This window comes from Molothrus aeneus, chromosome 3 (genome assembly GCF_037042795.1).
Source record: "Molothrus aeneus isolate 106 chromosome 3, BPBGC_Maene_1.0, whole genome shotgun sequence".
Lineage (NCBI taxonomy): Eukaryota > Metazoa > Chordata > Aves > Passeriformes > Icteridae > Molothrus > Molothrus aeneus.
The window spans coordinates 74,376,615-74,396,816 of record NC_089648.1 but is presented as its reverse complement, the minus strand read 5'-3'; the positions used below and the strand labels follow the sequence as shown (position 1 = coordinate 74,396,816).

The 20,202-nt window shown below is 37.7% G+C and overlaps 2 protein-coding genes across 3 annotated transcripts in view; one reads left to right on the top strand and one right to left on the bottom strand.

The window, feature by feature from the left end:
* VSNL1 (visinin like 1) overlaps window positions 1-5,582 on the top strand; it is an 87,380-nt gene extending 81,798 nt beyond the window's left edge. For both annotated transcript variants that reach the window (XM_066547181.1, XM_066547182.1), the window contains exons 3-4: window positions 3,381-3,596; window positions 4,528-5,582. In XM_066547181.1, the coding sequence (XP_066403278.1) occupies window positions 3,381-3,596; window positions 4,528-4,725 (414 nt within the window). In that variant the 3' untranslated portion in view covers window positions 4,726-5,582. The remainder of the gene's footprint in view (window positions 1-3,380; window positions 3,597-4,527) is intronic.
* Window positions 5,583-11,197: 5,615 nt separating this feature from the next.
* SMC6 (structural maintenance of chromosomes 6) overlaps window positions 11,198-20,202 on the bottom strand; it is a 47,273-nt gene continuing 38,268 nt past the window's right edge. Inside the window, exons 21-27 of the mRNA XM_066547179.1 lie at window positions 19,044-19,181; window positions 18,168-18,313; window positions 17,377-17,502; window positions 16,617-16,722; window positions 14,695-14,847; window positions 12,903-13,000; window positions 11,198-11,643 (exon numbers count right to left, since the gene is read on the bottom strand). Of these exons, the coding sequence (XP_066403276.1) occupies window positions 11,535-11,643; window positions 12,903-13,000; window positions 14,695-14,847; window positions 16,617-16,722; window positions 17,377-17,502; window positions 18,168-18,313; window positions 19,044-19,181 (876 nt within the window). The 3' untranslated portion in view covers window positions 11,198-11,534. The remainder of the gene's footprint in view (window positions 11,644-12,902; window positions 13,001-14,694; window positions 14,848-16,616; window positions 16,723-17,376; window positions 17,503-18,167; window positions 18,314-19,043; window positions 19,182-20,202) is intronic.

The window sequence follows — 20,202 nt, the reverse complement described above, 5'->3', positions numbered from 1 at the left end:
ACAATCCTCATACAAAATTTAGAAGCAGATAAGGGAATTTTTTTAAATCTTCCTTTTCTTAATTGGCAGTTGACTGTAGAGATAACACTGTTCACACCCCAGCATGTTAATCCAGCTGGTTAGAAAATACACAGGCCAAGCAAGAGATGAATCCTAGAATGGTTTGGGTTGAAAGGGGCCTCATAGATCATATAGTTCCAACCTCCTGGCACGGGCAGGGGCACCTTTCTCTAGACCAGGGAGGCCTTTCACTAGATGAGGCTGGAGAAGCAGAAACAAAGCAGTGAACAGTGTTGGGTCACCCATGGAACTGGCTGGTATAGTTTGTCTTGAGTTTTGGACAAAAAGGGTAAATGAGGAGACAATGCTGCTGCATGGAGTGCCCTTTTTAGTGGCAGGTTGCAGTAGAAGGGAACTCCTTGCTTTCAAATGTAGATTGATCACCTGGCCAGGGCTGTGATGGAACACTGAAAGGTGAAGCTGTATCTGAAAATCCCAGTTGTGTTTCTTTACTTTTTTTCTGAAGTATTCACTGAGCTCATGCAAGAGTCAAACTAAACCACCCTCCTCGTATTCCCTCTGACAAAAACTTGGTGTTTGTCTTTCAGAGATCCCTGTCTCCCATTGTCACTTGGCTTAGGCTGCTCTGAAAGTAGTTAAAGCCTGTGCCTTTATACTTTGCTAAGGGCTCACTGTGTTTTAATAGTCAAAAAATGTTTTACCAGAGCTGGCATCTTTTGCTCTGTTATTGTTTTAGTTTTCTTTACTTCATGTCTTATTTATGAATAGTTTCAAAACAGGCCAATGGAAATCTTCAAGTAGGTTTTTAAACAAGTTTTGACAATGTTTTTGGGTTTTTCTGAGCTAAAAATAATACAAATCAGCAGGTACAGACTAGAGAACAGTGCCTTCAGTACATTTTACTGCATTTACTCCCTACAGGAGGACAAATAGGAAAAAAAAATTAAAAACAGGTAACAGTTCCATATGATGCTGTAAAGGCCAAGACTTAGCTGAGCAGTGCCACTGTCTTCTCAAAAAGGAAAAAAAGCATGGTCTTGTATGTGATAAAAAATTAGAAGGATGTTTTCCTAACTGCTACATGAGGCTAATGGCTTGACCAGCAAAGAGGTAGGCACAGCTTGCTGATGCTGCTCCAGTGGGAGACTGAAAAATATGTTCCAGAACAACTTAAAAATGGCTTTCAGGATTTCCAGCCACTGACTCAACCTAATTCCCCACTTTGTTCTTGGACTCTTACATGTTTTGGGGTGTCTTACACTTCTTCCCCTTTTGTGTAGATGTGCTTTTCCATTGTACTTTCATTCTTTGGTCTCACTAATATGTTTGCACCATTTCTGTACTTTGGTTTTCTGGGCAGTGAAAAGAACAGTCTCAGTTCCCTCCAGGTATTTACTTTTCTTTTATAGAGACTGTAGAGTGACAGTCACAGGAACAGAGATCAGGCAGCAACCTCAGCAGCAGTCAGCTCTGAGCAAAAATACTTGGAAAGACTGTAAAATTTTGAAGTGTTTTGTTCAGTTACACATGCATCACAGGATAGTGTCATCAGCACAGATTTAAAAAACAAAAGATTTATCCTTTCAGCTTTGAACAGCCGGCAAACTCTCAAGAATAAAAGCTGGGGGACATGGAATTCATGGTGGCATACAGGCCATGAGAGCCATTTCTTAACCTCTCAGCAGGGGACTGGAGAAGTGCACATTCTACTCATACACATAAAATTAAATATCACCTATGTTAAGATTCAGAGCTGGAATTGGAGGGGGAGCTGGGTCACGGACAAGAGAAAGCAATGAGGAACCTGAAAATAACATTCAGGTTTTGGATAACATTTGCAAACTTTGTTCTGGCCCTGAATGCCAGGCGGTGCGCCCAAGGAGCCTTCCCACGGAGGGAGCTCTCCTTGCTTTGACAAAAGGTTGAGGCTGTCACTAGAAGAACAATTGAGCAAGGTCTGGTAACTGCAGCCTCTGAAATCCTAAGTTGTATCAGAGAACCCAAATATCTTTGTATCTGTTGATGAGCCCAATCATGATCATTTTCAATGGCCAGAAAGCAGAAAGTACAGAAGGATCTGTGGCAGCACCTTGACCTCACCATCAGTTATGATTATCAAAATAGAAGTAGGGCTTGGGTTGAGTACAGGCACAGAAGTTACATTTTCAGGAGGAGACAATACCAAATGCTCTTTCAGAGAAAACAGAAAGTTGAAAGGAAACTTTCAGGTTGAGACTCCTGTGGCAACACAGGAGTGGCTCCTGACATGATCCACATGGCCACACAGTGCAAGCAGCTGGCTGAGCTCTACGTTTTGCATTTTTAAGGCAAGACACAGCTCTGGATGGGGAAATGGAAAATTGTAAAATGCAGTTCCACTTCGGCTGTCACTGCAGACTTTCCTTCAAGCTTACATTATAAATGCAGTATTTAATAGGAATTGGAATTTTAAAAAGAACAAAATAAGATGGCTCTCATATGGGGAGTAATGCATGTTTATATTTTAGGAGCAGGAAAACCTCAGTGAAATTGTGCTGGGAATATAATAACAAACATTGTTTGTGTATGGTCCCTGCACTGCAATAGCACTTCAGCACTTTAAAACTCCCTTTCTTTAGGGGTGTGTATTCTTGAGTCTGACCCACAGAAATAACAACTACCTGCTCAAATGTCTTAAATACATTTACTGAGGGGAAAAGATTATATCAGCTGAAAACCTACATGTTATAGTCATTTAAAATACTCTGTTAAGCTACAGCCATTTGAAGAGTTCACTGAAGGATATTAGGATATTAGACATGAAAAGCATTGCACTGTATTGTTTAACTGAATCCATGCTTTCATCTTGTGTACTTGAACACTGGATTGCAGAATGGAACATATGTTCATGTGGGTTTTTATGCTACATGTGGATTATTTTTTTTAAATAAATGAAGTTATATAACAACAATCCCACACATATACTTGGTTGTAACATTTCAAGGGCTGGTTAAAATTCTCTTAGAATGCACCCTGGCTTCTTTATTTCATAGTCAAGAGAATATTACAATCTACCATTTATGCTCAACTTCATTTTAAGATTCATCTAGTTAATTTAGCTTTAAAGTAGCATTATATATATTTGTATATATATTTGTATTTTTATATATATTTGTATATTTGTATTAGAGTTTGTGGAAACCTGAGGATTTAATAATGATTCCAGTGTAACTGTTAGGGAACCTTACATTGCAGATCCTCAGTTTCCCACAAAGCTTATCAGCCACTCTTCATAAATGCCTCACTTTGGTGTTTTGCAGTCATGTATACAGCTCTCTCCTTTGCATTAACACAGTTCTATATATTATTTTATTTTGCAGTTCTTTCCATATGGAGATGCTTCTAAGTTTGCCCAGCACGCCTTCCGAACCTTTGATAAAAACGGAGATGGGACCATCGACTTCAGAGAGTTCATTTGTGCCCTGTCCATCACCTCACGAGGCAGTTTTGAGCAAAAGCTGAACTGGGCCTTCAACATGTATGACTTGGATGGTGATGGTAAAATTACAAGAGTGGAAATGCTGGAAATTATAGAGGTGAGGTCAATATGACACTCAAAAACATCACAACATTAATAAAATTTGATTCTTTGTTCACACAGACTTTAGATTTTAGGCTCACCAGAGGCTAATGTACCCAGAGGGGTACATTAAATGCACATTACATGCATTAATCCTGCACTGACTGGTGCCCAAGTGGTACAAGCACACTCACATGTTTGTTAATAGATGTAATCTTGGAGAATTGCAGAGACTACATATGTGCATATAAGCTTTTAAATATCCTGAGATTTTTTTTTCCCCTGATGAATGGATTAATCACAAGAACAGCACAGGATTTACAAAGCCCATCTCAGTCACTTGACACCCATGAAATTATTGAACTGTAGCTCAAGTAGCTGAAGCCTTACTGGAGATTAACTTCAGATGATTACAGAAATTTACAGGGATAACAACACGCTATTTTAAGTGAGCTCTCGCAGATGGGCTTTAAGATGACCACAACTTGTAAGAGGAAGGATAAAGTTTACCACCTTCGTCATCTGCCACAGTAGTTAATACCAGATTGTGCCCACATCTACACACAGAAACCTATTTAAGGGTGGTGACTTCTAAAACCAATTATTCAGAATTTATGTGAAATATTTCAACTAAACAATTGATTCAGAGAGTTAGTTACAAGAATTTTACATAGTGAAATAGGAAGCCAAAGAAATTCATTCCAGGATGTAAAATGTAAACACCAAAATAAACTTACATCTAAAGTAAAACATATTCTTCCTTGTTTTAAGTATCTGGACTTTGGATCCTAAGAAAGAAAAGCAAAAAAAAAAAAAAACCAACCCAAAACCAATATTTAGAGAAGCTTGCAATCATTTTATTGTTAGAACATATTTCCAGAATTTGATCACATCAAAAAATTAGATTGAATTTCATGTTGAATTTTCCATTTGGTTTTTTTCCAAAGGCCATCTACAAAATGGTGGGCACTGTGATAATGATGAAAATGAATGAGGATGGCCTGACGCCTGAGCAACGGGTAGACAAGATCTTCAGTAAGATGGATAAGAACAAAGACGATCAGATCACACTGGATGAGTTCAAAGAAGCTGCAAAGAGTGATCCGTCCATTGTATTACTCCTGCAGTGTGACATTCAAAAATGAGCTCGTGTACAACGCGTCATAGACTGCACAGAAGTTTAATGTTCCATTCAGTTTGCAGCTATTTCCACACACACAAAAATTTGCTTGGACTACCTATAAATGGACTTGCTTCTTGTGTTTGAAACACTTGTGTGCATGAGAATGTCATTTGCTAAAGAATTTTAAAAGTATATATTATAAAAATAAACTGCCACAACGTGATGTGTGCAATGTCATTTCATAACAACCCTCTTCCTCTGAATCCTGTGCAGCAGGCCTGTGCTGCAGTGAATTATATTATTTATTGTTCATGTTTTACTGATGCTAGCTCTGTGTCTCCTAGACTGAGTAATGTTAGTGACACTGAATTCCCATGGTAATGTTAACTGTTTATTATAAATCATGTCACCATTCTGCTGTAAAGTAGTACTGGACAGACAGAAGGGAAGAGCTTCTCGGCTCCCAAGTCTGGTCCACACGTGCTTGTATTGTCAGTGGATATAAATGTACTTCATTTGCATGCCTTTTAGGTTTGCCTTAATTCTTACCTCATTTGCATCCCTTCAATATGGAAAGAGCTATGTCAGAGGAATGCAGTATATTAAGAAAAAAAAAAGAAAATCCTGCTAAAATTAATTAACCCTTTAATTAAGAATATATATAAATATATATATATATAATGTTTAAAATATTGTTTTATTGCAAGTTTAAAGGTTTTATTGGAAGTGTATTGATCTTTGCCAGAATTTTCAAAAGCTTCCACAGAGGTTGCAATATATATGTCCCAAAATAAATTTATAACATTTGACCTTTTCCCCTAATTCTTATTTCATGTCTTCAGCATGGTAATAAAAAAAGAAAAAGTTCAATCTCTTTAATTATCTGTCACTGCACACTGGGAAATATGTATTTCATTATTGAAGCATGAAGAAAACTACTTTACACTCACTCACTAGAATAGGCATGTTATTCAAAACCAAAAGTTGTAGTTCTTGTATTTAAGGCTGGAGCAGCTGTTGATGCTCTAAGATCTACTGCTAAGATTTACCAGCGCAGCTGCTAAACCTGTGCTGATTTTTAAGCTGTGTAAGTGAAATACAGTTTATTTGCTCAGCCTAAACCTGGTTTTTAATGTTTTTTCCCTCCTGAAGTAAGAGACTTCCCTCTTACCATCTGATACTAAACTACTCTATGTTTAATATAAACAGATATGATGTTAAAAATCACTACTGATAAATTAACCATGAAGTATGATGATAAAGGAGGGATAGTGAGAAGAACCAACTTTCTCTTCAATTCTATGTGCACAAATCAAGTTTCTCTCTATCCTGTGACAAATTCTGCACAGCCTTGGGAAAGAACAAAGAACTATCAGACTGCAGAAACTGCAAATGAAAAAAACTCCCTATGCCCCATTTCCCTGATGCTTTAAACAGTTGGTTGCTTGCTGGATTATAAGAAAAAAAAAAAAGCAATCTGAACATCTTACAATTGCATGTTTGATATTTCTCCCTTACCTTATGAAGAAACAGGACCGTACTTTTAATAGCTAAAAATCAAACAATAAAACATGACCCAAACCAAATAATTCTCTGTATTTTCAAATTTAAAATGCAAAGCTTATCTTAAAATTAAAGGGAAAAGAAAACAAGTAACAAAAAGCAGTGTTACACAACTTGCTAAGAGTTGTTGTGGGGGGGGGATCACGGAATCGATGGCTGCCACAACCAGAGCCATACTATCAGTTTTGGGTTGCTTTGTATTCCAAACAGCAAAAGCACAAATGTCAACTACAATTTTTACTCTAGAATTTTACTACAGACTACACATATAATAGTCTTAGCAAATGAGGGAGAAGTACACTTAATGCGTTTGGCCATAACTTAAAATACACATTCTAGAAATTACATACTTCTGAGAATTATATTCTCACATTGAATACTTCTCAGATTTTATGCCTCTGGTTTACATACATGAAAAACAATTTCTCATTCTATGTTTCCCTGCACATTGAATTTATGTATCTAGACAGGCTCCATTTACTTTAGTGCAGCATTAAGCAATGCACTGCCATCCAAAATGGCCAACAACTCAAAAACACAGTCAAACTCAAAAATGTAACATCAGCACTGCAATCTTCTCTCTAGGTAGCCACAATAGTAAACTATGTATTTAAAGAACCAAGAATATGATAAGTTGGAGACCTTAGTAGGATCACTGCAAAAATAAGTGCATCCATGAAAGGGCTTCAGTAATTGTTTATTCAGAATTCATTCTCTACCATGAAAATATGCTTATAATAATTATACAGTCAAGAACACATCTTCATCAAGTACAGGGGTAGAGTAGAATAAATACAAAGTATTGATTTGAATGAAAGACCAGAATTGTTGCCAGCTCCTCCAATATTTCAAGTAAGTCTATAAAAGCTTGGGAGAAAGCTGAAGTGTTAGCTCCGTAGGAATGCATTAATTTTCCTTAATCTCTTTTCTCCACACAACTCATTGTAGAAGACTAATGAAGATAAATGCTTTACTCTTTTCTGCCTCTGCACTTTTGCCTTTTTTTTTTTTGGATACTGAAGAGAATCAGGAGGAAATAAAGCAATGCTATTTTATCTCATACTGTAAAAAGGTCTGAAACCTACCCCAATTTAATCATAAAATCGAGTCAAGCTCCACATGTGGCTCATGATCATGTCCTAGAATCAAAGAATTGTTTGGGTTGAAAAGGACCTTAAAGATGATTCAGTTCCAACCCCCTGCAGGCACATCTTGCATTAAAACAGGTTGCCCAGGGTCCCATCCAGCCTGATCTTGAGCACTTCTAGAGATGGGGTGTCCACAACTTCTTGGGATAACCTATTCAGTGCCTTATCACCCTCACAATAATTATTCTTAATATCTAATCTAAATCTACTATCTTTCAGTTTAAAGCCACTCTCCCTTGTCCTGTCACAACAGGCCCTTGTAAAAAGTCTTTCTCCAGTTCTCTTATAGCCCCTTTAAGTACTGGATGGTGCCACGAAGTCTTTCTGGAGCCTTCTCTGGACTCAATAGATGAAAATCTCATTTGTCTCCATAGCAGAGGTTCTCCAGCCCTCTGAGCATCTTTGTGGCCTCCTCTGATCCTGCTCCAACAGGTCCATGCTCTTCCAATGCTGAGGACCCCAGACCTGGGAGCAGTACTCCAGGCAGGATGTCACAACAGCAGAGCAGTAGAATCACCTCCCTCAACCTGCTGGTTCCAGACAAGTTTTGCCAAGCATGCACTTTGTAAGGCACCCCCAGTATCTTCACATAGTCCTAAAGGTGTAAGTACCTTGAATTATGGAATTATAGAATTGTTCAGATGGGCAAGGATGTTCATAGATCTCTTTCCCAGCTCCCTGCTTGAAGGAGATGCAGGAGTCTATTCAATAGACTTCAAAAACTTCCAAGGACAGAGATTTCACAGCCTGCTTGTGTAACATGCTCAAATGCCTCTTACCTTCATCATGAACAATCCCTCCTGGTTTGCTCAGCCAGAACCTCCCCACTTCAATCCATGACTGCTGTCTCTTGCAGCATGCACATTAACAAAGCCTGGTCCTGTTTGTCAGTAACCTCCTCACAGCTGCCGGGAGTCTGCCCATTACCCTGGGCTGTCTGAAGTCTGCCAGGAGAGGCAAACAGCCTCAGGGCCTGTTGAAGAAGAGTACAAAAAGATCCCTTCAGCCCCAGCTGCATCTGTGTAGCAGTGGAAGCTTCCCCAGTTATGGATGACTCGGTGTAGAGCTCTCTCCCCTGCTGGATCACTGAAGCTGTGCCAGAGGCCTCTGGACAGTGTGGTGTGCTGAGGGCAGAGGGGGCTCTGTGTGGGTCCTCAGTGCGGGTCACAGGGGTGCCTGATGCCTCTCTGAGAGGCTGGGGCTGACAAAAAGTTATTTTGGGGAGGGTGTGCTGTGCTTGAGGAGCTGCTGCCAGGTGGAGGGGCTTCAGGAGGAAGTGAACAGGCTATGTGGTGTTCCAATGAACAAGCACCAGATAAGTTATTTACAGAGATGCCACAGTATCAAGACTCCCAGGAGTCTCAAACCTCCATTGTAGTGGAGAAGCAAGTGGACTCAGAACCCTGCAGGGTAATTAGTCAAGGGTGTTTTAGTCAAGGGTCTGCTCAAGATGAAGGCTGGAAGCAGGTCACTCCACGTACCGGGAGGAGGTTCCTCCTCCTCCTCCTCCTCCTCCTCCTCCTGAAAACAAGTAGGACTGGAACCTTCTACAACAGCTATGAGGCCCCCTGGAACAAGGCCGGACAATGAGGTGGGCGAAGGTTCTACTGGGACAGAGGGGCCTCTTAAAGCAACACCTCCTGTACCCTGCATCAAGACCTCCTCTGATAACAGCAAAAGAAGGGCAGCAGTAATAAGAAACTCCCTCTAAGAGGAGGGAGGTGAGGGAGGGCCTGACATGCATACCAGACCGAACTCATGGCAAATTCTGCTGGCTCCCAGGGGCATGGATAAGAGAAATTACTGGAAAACTCTCCAATCTAGTAAGGCCCTCTGATTCCTATCCACTATTGGTCGTTCAAGCCAGCAATGATGAAAAAACAAAGAGAATTCCAAGGACAATCAAAGAGACTTCAGGGCTTGAGTTGAAGGCTGAAGGATCAGAAGCACATGTAGTTTCCATAATCCTTCTGGTAACAAGGAATAATAATATTGACAGCAATAGGCAGATTCACCAGGTCAACACATAGCTCCAAGGTTGGCGTAAGCAAAAAAAAAAAATCAGGTTTTTACCATGGGATGATCTACTGAACACCTGCTCTACTGACACCTGATGACATGCACCTATCTCAGGGGGGGAAAGAGCTCTAGCACAGGAACCAGCAGGGCTCACTGACAGAAATTTAAACCAACTTGGAAGGAGGAAAGAGACAAAACCAGGCTTGCCAGTGGGGAGTGATGGCATGGCGTGCAAGAACTTGAGAAAACTAATGGGATCCCGCCATGTCCTTCAGGTTTGTTGGCTGCAAAGCACCACAGCTGAAATGTTTCTATGCTAATGCACACAGCATGAGGAACAAGACCATCTCAAGCCTTTGGCCCAATCTCAGAGATTTGGCATCACTGGCATTAAGTGAAACTGTGGGCTTAGTCCTGTGATTGGAGTGCCCTGCTGGATGGTTACAGGCTCTTCAGGAGCGATGGGCAGGGCAGCACTGTAAGTCAGGGATGTAATGTACGGAGCCTACAGTTGGAAATGGCATACTTGCAAGCCTCTAAGTAAGAATCAAGTGACATACAAATAATTCAGTGTCATCTTGGAAGTCTCCTATAGACCTCTGGGCCAGGATGATGACACTGAGGAATGGTCTCTGAGGAACTAAGGGACACTTCCAGCTCAACTGCCCTTCCCCTTATGCAGGACTTCAACTTGCCAGAAGTCAGCTGGGAACATAACACAGCTGATGGGTCCCTTACAACTCAGCATTTTTTATGGATCCATGATTCTCTAAGGTGTATTTCCTACCTAGCTTCCATATTTTAAAGAAACCTAAAAGTTTAATACTGTACTGCGACTGAAAACAAATTACGCTACCAAGTTAAAACTTACACTGTAATAAGGTTTTATTGAGGAACTGCTATTCAGTAAGAAAGTGCAGAAACTGCTGAATGTTGTTCTCTGAGTAGTCTCAATGGCTCCTGTAACCATATAACATCAAACAACAATAAAAAATCCCCCATCAAACAACAACAAAAAAGAAATGCAGCTGAACTCTAAAAAGTGGGGTTTTTTTGAAGAGTTGACAAAAATTTCGAGTTCCTGGAGAAAAAAAAAAACAGGACAAGAAAAACACGTTAATTTGAATGAGTTTAAAAAATCTGCTTCTTCTTTCTCCCTCTTATCCCCAGTAAGTGCTTGCAATATCTAAACAAATAAAGTTTAAGTACTCTGGTCCCAGGAAAATGTGGATCGGGAGAGAGGGCAGGCAGACCCAACCAAACACAGCTCCTCAATGCTGTAGAGAAGTTAAAGTATTACTTCCCAAAATTCTTATTCTACTTCATTCCTATATATTGGGAAGACTTGTGTCTCTGTAGTTTATGATAATAAAATTAATATTTAGAGACTTATTCTGTACCTGGAAACTCAAGAGTGTGTAAGAACCAGTTCACTGGAATTAAGAATCTAGGTTTATAAAGATACAGCTTGCTGGGTTTTGTAAGCTCATGTCCAAATCCATTAAGAAAAGAATGAAAGAACTATTTTCCCACCAAGATAATATACTACATATATAATTTTTCCTTTTCTCTTTATGAAAGTGTAAGTTCTAATAGTTGCTCATATTCAGCTACTGTGGGTGGTTTCACTGGAAAATAAATGAAACACATTTTACTGCATGTATTACCACACATTTAAGAAATAAAGCATAGCTAGGAAGAAAACAGTATTTGTAACTTAATGCTGATTTTAAGCGTGTAGAGACACTAAAACATTACCACAAGTAACAGTTCAACCAGTTTATTAAAATATTATTTATAGTTATACAAAATATATTTCAAAATTTTCAGAAGAAAAATCAGAACAACAGATTAAAAAATTCTACAACTGGTAGCTAAAAATATCAACAGAACGTTCAAAATTTTCTCCTTATCCAAACTGTGCTTATTCGTCTTCTGTGCACACACAGTAATCCTTTAAAAAATAATTAATAACAATACAGAAATATCTTCCTGAGAGTATCTAACAATTTAACATCTTTTTCAGATTCAGGAAGCAACACTTTTACATATATTATTACACATTTGTCCTCAATATAATACCATATTCATACAGAGATACTTATTGATCTTCATCTCCGTCATTCCTATTTTGGAAAGTCAGTGCTCTTTGGTCTCTTGGAGGGTCTGGCATGCGGAGGATGTGAATATGGGGACTCATAGGCAGAGAACTAAAAATAAAAGATGCATCATTTAAACAGTGTTTCTTCTCCAAGAATTTTAGTACTTCCATTTGATTCTTTAAATTACGTATTTTCCTTTAAATAACTCCACCTTTTTTCTTTGACAGTTTTAAAAAACAGTAACATAAGGTGAAGTTTGGGCTTCACTGAACTGATCCTGGGCCCAAGTTGAATAAAATCTTGAGGTAAAGACAAGCACGCATTTCAATCATGTGATTTCTAACAATTAGACTGCCTTAACTAGAGAAAAGGTTCTTTTACCAAAACCTCCAAATGAACAAATGATGGAATACAAGTAAGGATTTGCCTTACAGATACTGAAGTAGCACATACTATACACACATGTAATCAATCCCAACATACTAAGAATGAGCTAATTTACTAACATAAATTCACACAGGCTTTTCCACTGATTATCCTAAATGGATTTTTCCTGAAGTTGCCCCCATATTTTTCTTAAATTTAATGTTTGCTAAACGTGAAACATGGAACAATGTAACAAATTCAAAGTGAACTTGAATTACTAATTTTTTCAACAGTAACCATACCAAAAAAATCCTGCGTGATTACTAGCTTCAGAAAATCTCCACAAAAGCATTTCCACTGAAATAACAACAGATACCACTACTCTACTTTTTATATACTTTAGTGAGGGAAGACAATTAGGAATAAATCAACTTCTTTTTGAAGGCTGCTTTAATTACCCTCCCAGGCTTCACTAGTTACACTGGGTTAATAGAGAGGAGCTGGCTGCACAAGGTTAGAGACATGACTGTCCCCTTAAACTGGGAATGGCTCTACCTTTATACAGAGGTTTTTAAAGTATTTTGAACCACTGGATGACAAATTTAAAAGATGGTGTAAGCTACGACTCTCTCTAGATCAGCAACATTAAAACCCAGAAAATGAAATCAACTCAAATGACAAACCCCTTTGAAGTAGTATAGCATTAACTGAAAAATCCTTTCTTTTGTTATTTTTGGGACAGGAGAGGGACATACAAAGCTAGGCTAAGAAGAGCCTGCTTGACAAAATAAAACATTTCTAAAAGTTGTTATTTCAGATGAACTATTCCAAGTCCCACTGAATTACCATTATGTTAAAAAAACCCTTTAAATTCACAGAACTGCTTCAATTTTTATGTTCTACTGCAACAAACAGCAGAATTTTTTTCTCCTCACATTCAACTTTTTCAACTTACACTCCTTGCAATTCTTCTATCCTGAGATAAACCACAAGAGTATTACCTCATGCTCAGGGGGGTGAACAAAATGAACTGTCGATAGGGCTGAAAATCAGCCCTCTCCAGAATCATGTCGATGGCAATTCTTCTGTTAACCATATCCTAAAGACAAAAGATTTGTCAGGTAGTGGTACTGACAGTAAAAAATACATTAGAAAGCATGATTCTAGAAAACCTACCAGAATTAATTGCTATACATTCAAGGCTAGCTATAGAAAATATCTAAGTAAGACTAATAAAAACTAAGAAAACCTGGAGAAACATCAGGGTAAAAATCTAAAAGCCTGGGAAATTCTTAGACTGTACTTTTTAGCATACATGGGCAATGGAAAGCTTCTATTAGAAACATCACACATTCATCTAATTACAGTGTTTTTCTATCATCTTTGATGTACATACATACTCTGATGTACTTCTTACTTTATTGGTACACTGAGATGAACTGTACTTTAGCTGAATAATGTTTCCTGTAAAATCCTGCCTGAAAAATCACCTGAAAGGATTTAAGGGCTCCATGAAACCTATGATATTATGGAGCTTGTTTTTATTAGGATTATTATTGTTAATATCAGTATTACTATTTTGAATAGAACCTTGTGCATTAGGCTTACTGAAAAGGATGCACAATAGGAAGCTGTTACTAGGAGGAACCAACCAAGCTCTACTGCTGTGCCCTGCTCCTCATGAAAGCAGAGATCTCCCATGAAAATACACCATGGAGTCCTCATGTGGTGGGCCTCTGTGACTACACCAAGACTACAGAATGCATGGACAATAAGGCTGCATTACTGGCACTGGGGTGGAAAGACAAATTGTTTGGAATCATTTATAGAATAGATGACATGCAAGCTCTTTGCAAGGCCTACAGTTCTGAGTATCCATCCTTTTCTGAAAAGATGGACAAACTTCTCCACAACTAACTTTTACAAGAGGATCTAAGATTTGAAAGTTGTCTGAAAAATGACTGTTTCACTTCCTTAGATGCATACTGTCCTTTTTAAAATTCTTTAATAGAAATTGTGAATTCTTTAATATTCTTTAATGTATTATCTTTGTTCCCTCTAAGTGATTCCTAGTAAATAAATGATTGATGAGGAAGGGACACTGAGACACAAATAAGGCAGTATCAAATCTTGTCTCACTGAAGTAAATATTTTCTTAAACTCATACCACCCCGCATATTTAATAAATAGGAAATAAATCTTAAAAAAAAGAAAATAAATTTCAAAATGGGTTAGTGGCCTGTCCACAGAAGTTGTGCACAGAAATACGATTTATCAGTTTTATCAACATTAGTATTTATTGTTCATTATTCTGCATTCCAACATCTTGGAAAAATGCTCCTAGCTGAAGTATGAGTTTCTATAAAATGAGTAGCAACAGTGAATCCAATTGCTACATTTGCTCTGAAAAAAACCCACACTGATCTCAAAATTGGCAGAAATCAAAGCACATGTCAAGCCCAGCAATATGCAGAGTCAACCTCTGACAAACACAGTACCAGCTGATTTATTATTTTTGTGCTGAACAATGGTTTGAGCACGTAAATTAACAGAAAGGCTCATATTTCTGGATACCAACTTCAGAAACAAAAAAGCTTCAAAACTTACCAAACAAAGTATACAAGATCACTAAGAAATTTTGTTTTGGGGGATTTTGATTTTGGTATGGGAGCTTTTTATAATTTGCAGTCAACCATAGTGGTTTTAAATTTAATCAAATACAAGTAACAACCCAACTATTTTACTAGTTTACACAAATCAGAACAGAAGATATAGTTTAAATTTAAACTATACCATGTAGACATCAAATTCATCCATGCATCTGAAGGGAGATTCGGAAATGTTCCACAGAGAAAGAATGAAACAAACTGTGGAGAAGGAACGTTCACCTCCTGATAAGGATCTCAGATCACTACAGGCAGCTTTTTCTTCCTCTCGAGGCTGAACCTTGAAATAAAAATATTGGAACAATTTTTTCATCTGAGATGAAGACATACTAACAGAATCATAATTTTAACAGCAAACACATTATACATGAACAGAGATCACTTGAAAACACTTTTCTGCATTTCACTGCAATTGCCATTCTAGAATGGGATGGCCCCTAACCATTTAGTAACACATTTCTAAGATCACTGCAATTTCTTCAATCAGTCATACACACTGAACAGATTAAATGACTCTGCCAGAGTTTGGTTATTCAAATCTCTATTTCTAATAGCTGTTACACGGTGTTTAATAAATGTCAACATAAATGTTTACATAACAGTAAAATCCCATGGTTACCAGGTACAATAGAAGAGCAGGGAATTGATTTACAGAAGAATTTTAAATGAGGAAGGGATTCTTAAATGGAATACATGAAACATTGTGAACAGCCATTTGGTTACATTGATTATGATGACATCTTGTGGTGCTCCTTCTGTAAGATGAAACTTGGGCATTTTCTTGCCCTGCTAATTGCATTGCCTTTAACAAGTTAAGCAGGCAAATAAGGATTCTTTTGAAGTGGAATCTTTTTTTGCAGGGAATTGTTTGCTTTTTGTAACTTATATTCCTTGAGTAAATACAGATCTCTTTTGTGAGATATGTAAGACATCAGCTATTAAAAAACTATATTCTGATAAAGCCAAGTAAAGACTTCATATTTTATGGACTGAGTTTAGTTCTTCAGATACATGTGCTTCACCTGTCTAATTAGGACTGTGACATATATTTATGTTGTCACTGCACATTTTTCCCCTTAATCCCTAAAACTGAAGTCTGCCACAGAAACTAAAGTAAATAAATCCATGATAAAACTTTTTGGGATGTAGGTTAAAACATACACAGAAAAAACCTGCCAAAATTTACCTGCATTAAGTTGTTTAAATAACAACTAGAGCCATTACGAAGCACACAAATACTGCTGAACTTCCTATCGATGATCCAGGAATGAGTTATTTTGAAAGACTGGATGACCAATTCACATTTATTCCTTGTCATCTAGCAACCATTTAAAATAGCAATGTTTTCTGTCCTTGCTTGTTTTCAATAACATCCTACTGTCACCAAATGGGACTAAAGAAACTTATCCAATACCTATTTGTTGTGATTAAGCAGACACTTCTTCACTGAGGCTTTTGGAAACTCCTCCAACGTGTGTCCCGCTCCACAGACAAAATCCAGCCATTTTTACATACTTTTTCTGCTGAATCATTGTTACATAAGTTCTTTTACATACTAGGCATACATAATATGCCCACTCTTAAATTTAACTTTTGCAATGACTGGTTTTGTTAGTTATATAACTTCATCAGCATTCTTGTCCTAAAACAATCATTGGTCATCTCTACTGAGGCCTACTGATTGGAATATTCAAACCAAGATGGGAAGGATAGGGGGTTTCCAAGCAGCATAACTGGTGTGCATGACAGTCTCCATAGTTTCTGAACCAGAACACAGAAGTCCAGCAATTTCTTGCCGCATATTTCAAGCACAACATTTCTACACCTTATACTTCACAATTTTCTTCTTGTAATCATAGCTAACTCTTTTATATTATTAAATTGATTACTTGATCAGAATATTTATAACATTACAACTTAGTGTATCACCTTTTGCAAAGGGAAAAACAATTTATGCTATCATTTGCAATGCATTTCTAGTATCTGAGACTAAAACAGATAATAATTCATTATATATTATAGTAACTGAAGAAATATAAAATAACTTACTGTTATGGAAAGCGTCTCATTCTTGTGATCAAACATTATATGTCCAGAGCAACCTCGAACACGTAATAAATGCTCAAAGTGGAGTTTGCATCGCATAGAAAGGCTCCTTAAATCAAGCAAACAAACATTAGGGGAGCAAGTTTTTAAATACATGAAAAGTGACAACAGATTTACATCAACAGTTCCACATCATTAAGTATTAAGCCCTCCTCCAATAACAGTATTCCCCCAAAATCAACTGCACTCTCAAGTGGGCAACATTAGATGTACTGGAGAGAATCCTTTTGAAGAAAGGAAACAACAAAAATCTTCATGGATAGGCATAAGATAATAAGGGACTGAAGCAAAAAAGAAGAGGTGTACACAGTAATGGGGAAGAAGCTGTCAAATTATAGAATCTGAATCAAGAGCTTCAAAAATTTTCAGCACAGAGCAGAGGAGAATCATTTGGCCTAAAATGAAACTATAGGAGCTCAGCACTACTGATTATAATCAATAAAAATGAGTGACAGCCCAAATTATTTCAAGTCCTAGTATGTTGTTAACATTTTACTGACCACAACCAGCATTCAAACAGAACTGCCTTGGATGAAGTCATCACAGTTGAGGTCTTCAGGATAAAGCAAAATACTGGCTCCACTATCTCACTGCTTTTCCAGCTGTCAGTCCAGGCTGCCTCTAAACTCTCAGGCATAATAAGCTTGAAAGTGGGAGCAATCATAGGTTAAAAAGATTGTTGTGAACACTGTCTCAAACTCACCTTAAGAACTGCCGATACACTTTGAGCCTCTCTGCCATGACTTCATCCAGCACCCCAATAAATCTACGTAAGTTCTTTACTTTATTGCTTGCATCCTCGTACCTTTCCTTTGCATACTGAAATTGCCTGTTAGGAGCAAGGTTTGGAGCAATATGCATTACATTAAAACTGAGCAATTGTTTTAAATGCTGAAAATAATTTTGATAAAATATTCAAATGAAAACTTTCTTGTGAGAATTTATGTGAAAGCTAAAAGCATTTGATAAGTAAGACACTGTTCACTATGAAATGTGGACAAAAATTAAATCTTAATTCTATTTTTAATTTTTCTGAAAATAAATTCTTTCACCAAGGAGAATGAATGACTGGTTTCTCCATGCTCAAGAATATCTGAGGGGAGTGCTTCCTTGAAATACACTCAAGGAGCTTCCCAGCTTGTGCATTAGTTATGCAAACCAGAATTATGCTTAATCCTCAATGCATCACAAAACAATACGGCGAGTTAAATTCGTGTTGTTGTAACTGGGATACGTCAAAACATAAGAGGGTGTCTGATTATTGGTACCATCATATATGTAAGCAGAGATGCTGCTTAAAACCACTGGAAGGTGTTTCAGGACTCTTAAGCCTGTTCAGTACTGGGAGAATCAGTACAAAACATTTCTACAGCTTCATAGATAGCTTAAGTAGTAAAAACACACATAAACACATAGTGAGTCAGTAAGAAAACTCTTCTTTCTCCTCTCTTTTCCATCCCACCTGAACTGTTTTAGACAGTAAAGATGACTTACTGGATTATTTCTTCTCTGTTTCCACGGTGACTGCTTTCTAAATTTATCTTCTCTCTCAAGCGATTCATTTCTGCATCAAGACTTTTAACAGTTCTGCTGACCTTGATGGGCTCCGAGAAGATTTGCCTTGCTTTTGCCGTTTTTTCCTAAAGGAATGTTTGAAACTCAAACAATTGCCACATTTTTCAAAAATGTGTTTAGTCTTCACAGCAAGTATTTTATGCTACAAACTCCAAGCAAGAACAATATTTTTGTGTTCTTTCTGTTTTCATTACAGCAAACCCAGTTGACAATTTTATTGACAACATTTATACATGAGTAGTTATTTCAGTGCCAAGAACTGTATCCAAGATTTTTAATACAATCACAGTTATTTAACTAATGCAGACAAATAAGGAACCAAAATCACCATATTTAAATAGGGCAGTCTTCTAAAAGTCTTTATGGATGTGATTTCAGAGTTATTTAATAAAGCTTGATTAGGTAAGTCTTCAAAAGACCAGATATGGGGCCTGTACAAGGAAAACCCTACCACCCAAGAAACCAAAACAACATTATTCAATTTAACTTAAGCCACAAATTTTAAGTAATTTTAATCTTCTCATTGCAAAAGACGGAAGAAATGTTCCTAGAATGATGAACCCTAATTTATCTGTCAAGAGAAAACTGGTGTCCTATCAGAAAAAAAGAGGTCTCAATTAACTTACACAAAATTACTTTACTTGCTTTAGACAGTCATGGCTGAGAGAATACTCAGTGCAGCTGAGTATATTAATATGGTCTGTATGTTTTACAAGTAGAATGATTTATTATTAAATATTAGAAGAATCATGACCATCTGACTTCAACAGCTAAAAAAAACCCCACCACACATACCTCTAATTCCTTTTCTTTGGAAACTAGTAAATCTTTGTGCTTTTTTATGCAAGCCACGTGTTCTCTCTGTTTGTCTTCATAGTGCTGCAAATGGCGTTTACTGTTTTCCACTTCTGACTCAGCCTGGTTTAATTCAGCCTGTTTGGAACAAATCACGATGTGAGCTGTTTGGGGTAGATTCCTGAGAATCTCTCTAATGTTTACTGACTTCTCACAGGTTGTTCTAACTTATTTTGCTTTCAGTAACACTACTTCTAGAGTCTGGGAGCTTTAATAGGAGCTTATGAGAAAGTCTATGCTCAATTCCGACAAGGAACAAATACATGCAATGATTTTAGGAATTATATCTTGAGGTGATGTTTTAATCTTTAAGAAAAGCTATGCTTTCTCTTAAAGCTCAAAAAAAAAATGCATTTATTTTTTACACTACATTCTATCTGGAACTTCAGATGCCTGTGTGATATCAGTCAGAACTGCCTTTCTGTGTGGAAATTCAGTATCCTGCTATAGCTGTAATATACAATCATAGACTCATAGCATAGTTAAGGTTGGAACCTTTGAGAACATTAAGTACAACCATCAACCCAAAACCACCACCATACACACCACTAAACCACATCCTGCAGGACAACAGCTATACATTTCCAGGGATAGTGATTCCACCACTTGTCTGGGCAGTTTGTTCCAATGGGTTACAACCCTTTCCATCAAATTTTTTCTCCTCATGTCTAAACTAAACCTCCCCTGGTGCAATTTGAAGCCTTTTCCTCTCCTTCTGTCACTTGTTACCCAGGAGAAGAGACTGAGCCCCACCCCACTACAACCTCCTTTTAGGTGGTTGTAGAGACTGCTAAGGTCTCCCTTGAGGCTCCTTTTCTCCAGGCTAAACAGCCACAGCTCCCTCAGCTGCTCCTCACAAGAACTGTGCTCCACACCCTTCACCAGAAACCTCTATTCTATATAAGTACTGATACCACTGAAGTGACGTATCTTTCCAGAGAAGAAAAGAGGTCTAAAGAATGACATAAATTAGGACACATTTTCTTCTTCATCCCTGTCAACTAGATGGCTTGTCTTAACAAAAATAAAAACACCAAACCAAACAGAACAAAACCAAGAAACAACTCAAAACCCCCAGAACAAAAAACAAGAAAACCAA